Genomic DNA, 9,985 nt, shown 5'->3' with positions numbered 1-9,985 from the left:
TAGTGATTTTATCCTCTAAATTTATTTTATATTTCTATTCAATCATCTAACTTTTCATTGCTCTCTTCGCTGCTCACTTCGTATTGGGACTTAATGAGTATCCGTCACGATGGTCATATGGCTCTAAAGTTAATTTAGACTTGCTAATTCATATTCTCAAACATGTAAATTATAAATAAAAATGTGAATTGAAAGTTCGGATTCTTTAATGAGTTTTGGATTCTATAAATCAAGGGAAAAAGAAAAATAAAGGATATGAATTGACTTTAGATTTGTGAAATAGACAAATTAATAAAGGATTAAGAAGAGTTAACAAGAAATAGATTAGAAATGGTAGTGGTAATAATTAAAATTGAAGCTAATAATTTTGATGACTAAATTGAAATTAAAATGAAAATTTGAAAATGAAAGTACTAATTTGCCTCATCATTTGATCATGTGTGTGTGCGTGTGAAAATAGTTCAACCTTCTCTTTTTCCTTCTTTTATTAAACAAACCTATATACATATTTGGAAGGTTATTTCCATCTAAAGAGACAGTTAATACAGAAGATAAGAGATGAACTATCCTAATAAGTTTGAGTTCTGGTTTATTTAGCAGATATCTGTTCAACATATGGAGACCCCACATAAAATCTAATCACACATTGCTGCCGAGATCTCCCATATAGCTTGATCAGATATAGCTACTTACTCTACTTTCTTCCTACTAAATCAGATATAAGTCATTCCCTCTTGATATCAGATTCTTCAGTCTTTGCAAATCGACCGCGGATTCTTGGTTGACTGTCAGCAAGAGCCTTCCTGCAGGCATACTGAAAACAAAGTATACATCATCAACTGAATTTGGATTCTGTTTATCGTTAAAAATAGCACCAGTAAATTTTGGTTGCATAAGAAAATTGCTGTTGATTCCATAACAGCTTTAAAGCATATCAAGGAACTATGCATGATTACTGCTGAAACTGTTTGTCACTCTGTGAGTACAGTGTAGAACAAGAGAAATGGATAATGACACATTGCAAAAGCTTCAAAAGTTGAGGTGATGATGAACATTTATAACAGAAACTACTCATCCATGATGACAACCACTGAAGAGATTGAAGAAAACAAATTCTAGAAACCCTAAGAACAACGTCAAAGATGAACATCACGTTCTAAGCAGAAATTATTAACCAAACAATATCCATAGCTATTTCCATTGCATTAGATTGCAGTTCAAAACTTCCAAGAGATATGTTTATGTTAGGCAATCCATAGAATTTCCGAGGCTTTCTGTGTGAAATTCAAACTCTCACATTGTAGAGGGATGGTGTACTAATGATTACCTTGATTTTCCTCCCAAAATTTCTCTTTGTCTTCTTATTCCTGTACCTGGAGAGCTTTTGTCGGCGTTCCTCACTGGTGCAGTTGCTTATATGAAAGGGCCTCTCAAGGGGTGATTGGACAATGTTCATATTACCATTACCCAGAGTCTGCACAAAAAAAGTATCAATCAATCAGTATACTTGAGTAAATCACGGGATTATGGTAAGTTATTCATCCAAATGAGAAAAATAAATAACTAGGGAGAATTTAAAGCAGAAATTGTTTGTGATTTTACACCAGGAAGTGTAAATATCAGGATAGAGTATTCCATTTCTGGTTGTAAAATGAAAGGTCCGTTTGAAAAGACATGACTTCCAAATAATGATTTCACTCAAGGGCAAATTAAGGGTCAGATATTTAATCACACTGCATGTTCAGAAAAGGAGAAGCATGTCCAGCATATTAAGAAACAAAATAATCATATCGACGGCATGATAAATGGCAAAAGGAATTATTCTCTTAAAAAGAATTAGGTGTATTTTGATAACAGCCTTTTTAATTTCTTATTACCAGTTTTTGAAATTGTGACATTCAAACTAACAGATTGTGACAAAACTTAAAGCAATCTTTGAAATATGAGGTATGATACGAAAATGCTTCCAAATTTGTTAATTCAAATGAAGAAATCTGACTCAGCTCATGTCATCATTCACTTTGTTTTACACTTAATAGAGGGTTGATACACGGTAAAGGCATAAAGGCATGGAGTTTCCCTTGACTGAGTTAAGTCACACTATACTGAGATGGACAAAGATTCTGACAGGAGACCAAGGTAATTTGTTGATGAGGTAGTTATCATCATGGTTATTAAATTTTAATTTATTGCTTCAAAAATGTTAGGGGAAAAGCAGAATTCTGAAATTGATGCGGGTTGGTTTTATGGTGATTTCATTAAATATATGAGCTAAAAAAGATTTTGGTCTTCCAAAAATTCATGATTTTTCCATTTAGTTTATCATTTTAATTTTTTTCATACAAGTCCCCCAAAAATGTTTTTCATTCTCATATGGTCTGTTTGTTAGTCATTAATTAATTTTTTTTCATTATCTACCTACGTGGCATTAAACTTGACTCATATAATATGAGAAGAAATTAGTGAGGAAGATGATGTGACATTTACATTTTCATTTTCTTATATCGTTAAATTTCAATTTTGAAAACCCTAATCTTATAACCTAAAATTTCATTAAAAAATATGAAGGATGTGATATTGTTGATGAAATATCTTGTCCTGTTCTAGTCAAATCATGAGTCAAATTAGACGTTACATAAGCAAATAACAAAACAAATTAACAAATCACTACCAGAGAAACTAAATAGAATTGAAAAATAAATTTTGGAAAACTAGATCAAAAAAAGTAAAAAGGAAAGACCAAATTAGAAAATTACAAATTTTTGGAAGACCAAAACTTTGTTTAAGCCAATGTATAAAAAGCACAAGTGCAGTTGATATATGAATCAGTGAAGCAAACCTTTATATCTCCTTCACTAAATGATCTTCGCATGCCATAAACTGCATTGAAATCTATTACAGGGATATCAACAAAAGCAGGCTTCATTCCATGCATCCAGTCCATTGAGCTCAAACTTCCTGAACTGACACTCTTTGGTAATTGCATGTCAAGTGGCTTGTTTTCTTGAAAAGAGTTCTCATCAATGTTCAGAATAGGAGGAACCTTGATATCTAAAATATCAGAGAATGGTGACTCTATTGCTGCCTTTTCTAAGAGATCCTTTTTGCATTCATAGAAAATATCACTCAGAAGCTGTTCATTTTGAAGGATATCAATATCCGTGGACTTTAGTCCCTGCGATGAGACATCTTCCCCGCAAGATATCATTGAAATGGCTGCTGTCATGGGATCCAGATCCATGACTGGCTCTTCAATAATAGGTTCAGGGGCTTTGAACAGATCTCCCTCTGCTGCCAAATCATACTCTGACATGGCAGAAGACTGAACAAGGTCACCCTGCATTAAAAACATAGGAAATTAAAGGAAAATTAATTAGCAAATGTAATACAGTAATAGAATCGAAAATAAATTTTATCATGACACCCAATAATGAAAAAAATAAAGAATGCATGACCGTAACAAATAAAAAAAATAAGTAAAAACAGAACATTAGCTTTAGAATTAGAACAATAAAATAGAAAAGATGTTTGATTGTCACTCGAGCATAAACAAAAGCATGATAAATAGAAAAATATAAAAACAATATCGTTGTAGAAAGAACAATAATAGTAATAAAACAAAGGAATGAACACGTCACTTGGTTAACTCCAGATGCAGTATGGGTTACAATGATTTACACTTCCCTCTCCCATCCCCTGCACACTCCTCCCACAAATGAAAACGGTTTGTCGACAGTACTTTTATTGTTTAGTCAATATCTAGTTGTCAATTTTTGTGAGCATTAACATTTGTTTCCAACTGGTTATCATGTTTAACATGCTCTAAGATGGTATTCCTGACACCAATGATGCCAAAAGTTTTCATGATAATATTTGCATGATTCCATCAAGTAAAGTGGTTCTTAAAGCAACTGACCATATTATAAATTTCTTAGAATGGACAAAAGATTCCAATTGCATGTCATGGTCATCCAACCAAAACATGGTTTATAGAAGGGATTTAGACCAAATAGACGTTGTTCCTCAACTTTTTTAGAAAGAGAGAAAAAAGAGAAACAACAAAAAAAAGCTAGAGAGAATCAATCTGAGATAGTGAGGTGACAGAATAGTGCATATTGTCAGTAAGGGACTTGCAAGGGCTTCAAAGAGTATCAAGCCCAAGTAAGAAATATGTTAAGATTCTCTGATATAGGAAATTGACTCAAGTACTTAACATCAGAATAGTGCATATTGCAGACTAAATGATAAAAGGTAAAGAAGACAATGATTTTCTACCTTTTCAGTATAAATCAAATCATACACCACATACAATAGTGAAAATCATATTAATACTGCAAAGCAGAAGCCTTGCATAAATGATAGGTCACAATACATATTCGGACTCAGCTGAACCTTCACATACAAAGGAAAGGCTAACTAGGCTCGAGTTATGTAAATTGGAATCAGATAGATGGTTTCAAATTCAAAGTCCATGCTTCAACCAAAAACCTGACTTTGAAAGAAAATCCAGGTGTTAACAGCTGAAACAGTGAAAACGGCACCACACACAGTCCAGAATACACTTGACTATAACTCAACTGGAGGAATATGGATCATTGTGAATACTGAAAACATTAAAATAAAGCAGCCCGGTTAAAAGCAAATTGTTGAAGAAAAAATATGCACACATCAAAATATCTTAAGTAGCAAAGGTTCGAATCCTATCTATATCATATTATTTAAGGTTATGTTGCAAGCAATATCATTATAAATGCCTACACCCATATTGGATGGCCTTCCTTTGACCAAACCAATAGGTGGATTGGTCAAGGTACAGCTTCCCTGATTACCAAGGCACATAAGCCCATACCACAGAAAACAATGTTTGAAATTTCAGTGACCAAAACAGAAAACCACACCAATATGAAACAACCAATTTTTATCATTTATTTAAATTTAACAGGAGCAGAAATAGAAATAACCTTTCTACAACTATGTTTAGTGCCCGACAAATACCATGAAGAAATGATTAAGTTGAGCATTAACAAACCCCCTTTCCTTTATCCTTTCACCTTACTATAAAGAAGAAAAGCGAATCAAAGGCCTTTTCCTCTTTAATCTCCCTCCTCAGTGCGGCACAAAAAGACAAACTCCACTTACAGTTCACACTAGAAACTTAAAAATAAAATGAAAGAAAGATTATAGAACACGGAACTAAAACAAAGAAAAAATTTTCCCTTTTGATACTTTTATTTTCTTTCCTTTTCCCATACTTTTCCAGATCCAGCGTGTGAATACAACTACAGTTGCTTCCACTTACGCTATTTACTAAAAGAGAAAACATTCAGAAAGAAGGGAAAAAGGAGCAAAACTCAAATGAATAAACACATATTACCTTCGAAACAGTTTAGTTAGAGTTTTCCTCCTTCAGCTTGTTATTATCAAGCAAACAAGGAACTACAAATCATATATTAAAAGGGTAAAAAAAAAGAAAGAAAGAAAGAAAGAAACGTTACAAAAAAAAAAAAAAAAACTGAAATGTGAGAAATAAATAAATATAAATATATAAATACAAATTTAGACATCAACCATAAAAAAACTAAGTTGAATCCTATAATACAAAGCGACCCATTTTTCGTTGCCCCATTTACTCCAAAAAAGTGAACAGTGACATTCAGGGTAAGGAAAGAAAAGAAATTATCGAAATCTATACGTTATAAAGGAAAACCCATTAAAAGAAATGCAGACAAACAGAGCAAAAACAGAGGAGAGGAATTGTTAGGTACCATTGAAGCATTTGACTTGTGGGTTTTGCAGTACTCCTCAAGTTGATGAAGCTCTTGAGAGAGGTTGTGCAAATATGGGAAGAGAATACCAGTCTCTGCATACATTTCTCCAATACAGAACCGAGTTTGGATAAGATAGATAGAAAATATGTTCAGTGGAAACGGGGGAAAAACAGAGGAAGAGAAGCACACACAGAGTGGTGCTAAAACATGGAGCAGCAGAGCAAATGAGTGTTGAAGGGTTTTGAGCTTTGATGATTTATTTAGGACAAAGCAAGAAAGAGAATTTGTATTTATATATTAAAAATGGTGAATGAATACGGCAATAATTTTAGTATACTTACAGGACTTTGGAAATATATGATTTAAGTATTAAATTAAATGAGGACAAAGTGGGAAAATGACACCACCATTTTATAATGCAGTGGTTGTCATGCCCTTTTTAAAAAAAATGAAAAAGGGTATTCTTTTTATTGAATAAATTATATGAATATATATTTTGTAGAATTATTAAATTTGCAAATAGGAGAGGGTGATGAAATGCACGAAGCCAACGATGGTAATGGTGGAAGGGATGGTGGGGGCTGCAACTGAACAGGAATCATCACTCATCAGACAGGCCAGTGTAACCGTTACCTCCCATCCATCAGGCCAACGCGCTCTCACGGCGCTTGTAAGTAACCAATTTAATTTTTTTATAAAAAAATTATAAGTAATATACTTTACAGTTTAATAAAATTTTAAATTTTAAATTTTTAACTTATATTCTATACTGATCTGTATGACCTTGTATATTATTTTAAAAAGAGGTCACAGTTATAACCAACTTAAGATGCTTTAATATGTGTCTTTTTTCCCCTTAAGTTGGTTAGTTAGTTAAGTTAGTTTTGAATATAAGTTAATTCAACTTATAAATATTTTGAGAAAAAATAAAAATTTATAAGTTTAAGTAAAAAGAATGACAGAGAACTCAATTTGCACAGCTTTAAAAATAAAGAAAGTTAATTAACTAAAAAAGTTTAAAAATCAAATTTATGCATAATTTAAACTATAATATATATATATATATATATATAATTAAACTTGAAATTTATCATTAAATTATGTGATATTACAATGATCACGCAAATAAATTTTAAAGAAGTTAAATATTTGTAATTATATTATCTTGCAGTGTCATTTTTTTATAATTTAAAACATCATATCTGCTAAAAAAAATTATCTGGTAGAGTAATAAATCATTCTTAGATTGAATTTTAAATATTTTATTGAATAAAACTATTCTAAAATTTACCATTTAATTAAAACTTATTATTAAATAAAGTATATTTACAAAATTTGGAATCAATGCAGTACTATTTATTTTTTAACAAATATACATCAAAACTGATATAATACATATTTTAAAAATATATAAAAATAATCATGTAATTATATTTTATTATTATTTATACATTTACGTCTTTAAAATGAACAATTGAAATAATATAAATTTATAATCTAACAATTGAAATAATAAAAATTAACTCATATATGAAATTACTGAATGGTATAAAAATATTATTATAAGTTGTATACTCATTTAAAACCCCGTAGACATTTAATTTTGAAAAAAATGACAACAATTTGAAAGGAATAACAAAAGTTACCGATGAAAGGATCACTAATAGTCAAGTGCAACTATAAACAGAGAGAAAATGTGGTGTACAGAAGAAAAATTAGGATAATAAAAATTTATTGACTTTTCAACTTGTTACTATGCTTACCTTGTTCTGTTTTTTGTGAGTGTGAGTGGACAGGAGATACAAGTGAAAAGAATAATCATAAAATGATTAATTTTTTTTAATATAAAAATTATAATATTTTTTAAATAATTATATAATCTTATATAAAATTTTCTTTTAGAATATAATTATATAATTAAGATTTATTTTAAATTCATAAAAATGAATCTTTTACTCTATAAATATCTTACATTTATTGTATATATTAAATAATTTTATGAAGAAAAAAAAGTAAAGCATTTTTAATAATATATGCAATCTGAAAAACAAATGACCTCCATCTATCGTTTGGGGACATTGCTAGTGCAGAAGAGAGAGCTTAATAGCAAAATCCAAGCATTACACTTACGGCGGACAAATGAAGACTTGACCGAATAATATCCATTTTAACTCAAAAACATGTTTGTTTAATTTAAAGGAATCAAATTATTTTAGTTTTGCCACACTAAAAAGGTTTAGAATCTGATAGAATGTGTGCGTAACATTGAGAGAATACACAAAATACTTATAAAACGTCTTTTATTGCAAGAGATGTAACCCACCTCAAAATACACCAATTTGGGTCACGATCGAAGGTATTATCACGGATGTTAACTTTATTTTAAAGTTGTTTTTTATATTTTTTTATTTTTCTAAATATTAATATTTTATTTAAAATAAATTTAGAATATAATAAGTATTCTAACCTGTTTTTATTATAAAAGAAATTAATAATACATATTAAAAGATTATTAATTTAATTATATATACAATTCATCTTTTCAAAAGTTTTATTGTAAGCTACTTTCAAGAATTATACTTGATAGAATTAAATATTTTACTGACATTTAATACACTATTATGAAAGAGAATATTATTCTGCTAAAACTAAATTATCTATATTATTGCAAATTATACTTTTACAATTTTTCTCTATTTCTTTTTTTCACATTAAATTTCACACATGTTTAGTAACATCTTAGTGTAAATTTTTAGATAAATATGAATTGATTTTAAACCATTCAAACACCATTTACTATAATTTCATACAAATACTGCAATACAAAAAAAGATACAATATGTTTTCATCTTTAATATTATACAACTTACAAACTTTTGAGAGAATGGTCAATCCACATTTAGTTAAGTTCGTTCATTCTATAACTACATCAAACGTATATTATTGTCTAACGTTTATTTATAAATAACATACATAATAGCATATCTAAAGAAAATGATAATAATTGTTAAACACAATATTATTTAACTTCATTTCAATTCATAACTGTGACTATTAGAGGGAAATTTTATTTTTAAGTTACTTATATTACTTTAAGATACTTTAAACGCTTATTTTATTTGTTGTTGTATGGGTATTATAAAGGGTGTATTTACTTATATGCTTTAGATTAAAAAAAATAAAAAAATAATTAAACTGAAATTTAATCAAATAAAAATTTGTAAAACTGTATTTTACCTGTGATTTAAATTTTAGTTTTCATTATTAAAACTAGATTAAACTACATTTATAACAAATTTATATTATTATTTTTATTATATTTTCATATAAAAATCATTTTTTTAACTCCATATTCTAAATTTTAAAACAAATTAAAAACATGTAACAATAAATAAAATAAAAAAATCAATCCAAAGTGAATTAATATTTTATAGTTCAATTTAATTTAATTTTTAAAATATATTCAAACCAGATCAAACTATATATTATTTTTATGTGAAGTTCAAATAACTTTTAAAGTAAAAATTAAACTAAATCCAATTACAAACACCTCTATTATTGTCAGTATTTTAATTAATTTATCTAAAATTTTTTTATAATTATATTAATAATAAAAATATTTTAAATAAAAATTAAAATAATATAACAATAGACATATAGATTTGAAATAACAAATTATAATTTGTAAACCTATCTGGAGAAGAGCAACGCAGGTCCTTGATCACAATTCTTGGAGTGGGTGCAATATTAAGAATTTTGCCCTTCTGAAAATAACAAACTTATTACGTAATAAATTATATTTACCAACAATGTTATTTAAAATAATTTTATAATTTAATTAACTTTAAATTAGTAGCGAATATATTTTTTTATTTTAAAAAAATCAATTCGCTACTAATATCTGGACACGTACCCAAATTGCGTTTCCTTATTTTCATGATCGAGTGCGTTTCATGCATTTATAGCATAACTTTGATTTTAAAATTAAGTATAAAATTAAAGGAAATTTAAAAATATGAGATAAATATACTATGAATTGAAAAAAAAATAAAAAAAAGGTTCAAGTTAATTATTTTAAATTTAATGAGAAACACATAAATTTTGTAAATTAAAAATAATAAGAGTACAAATAACAATGTTTGAGATGAAAAAAATTACTATATAATTAAAGCTAAAATTTGAAGACAAAATATTAAAAGAAAAAAGAAAAATTAAAA

The 9,985-nt window shown here is 28.3% G+C and overlaps 1 protein-coding gene across 6 annotated transcripts; it reads right to left on the bottom strand.

Moving 5' to 3' along the window:
• Positions 1–402: 402 nt before the first annotated feature.
• Positions 403–6,062, bottom strand: LOC113849287 (zinc finger protein CO3). Of its 6 annotated transcripts, none has more exons than XM_027479079.1 (4): positions 5,766–6,062; positions 2,840–3,337; positions 1,328–1,474; positions 403–814 (listed from the first exon to the last, which is right to left on the bottom strand). In XM_027479079.1, exons 1-4 carry the CDS (start codon positions 5,868–5,870, stop codon positions 725–727), a joined length of 840 nt encoding a protein of 279 aa, XP_027334880.1. In that variant the 5' UTR covers positions 5,871–6,062; the 3' UTR covers positions 403–724. The 6 variants fall into 6 exon arrangements, with proteins under 6 accessions (XP_027334880.1, XP_027334907.1, XP_027334897.1 ...); XM_027479106.1 differs by lacking the exon at positions 5,766–6,062 and adding an exon at positions 5,375–5,399; XM_027479096.1 differs by lacking the exon at positions 5,766–6,062 and adding an exon at positions 5,052–5,283.
• Positions 6,063–9,985: the final 3,923 nt, after the last annotated feature.

This window comes from Abrus precatorius, unplaced genomic scaffold (assembly GCF_003935025.1).
Source record: "Abrus precatorius isolate BTA unplaced genomic scaffold, Abrus_2018 Scaffold10, whole genome shotgun sequence".
NCBI lineage: Eukaryota > Viridiplantae > Streptophyta > Magnoliopsida > Fabales > Fabaceae > Abrus > Abrus precatorius.
Note: the sequence above shows the minus strand (reverse complement) of the source record. Positions and strands in the feature narration are given on the sequence as shown.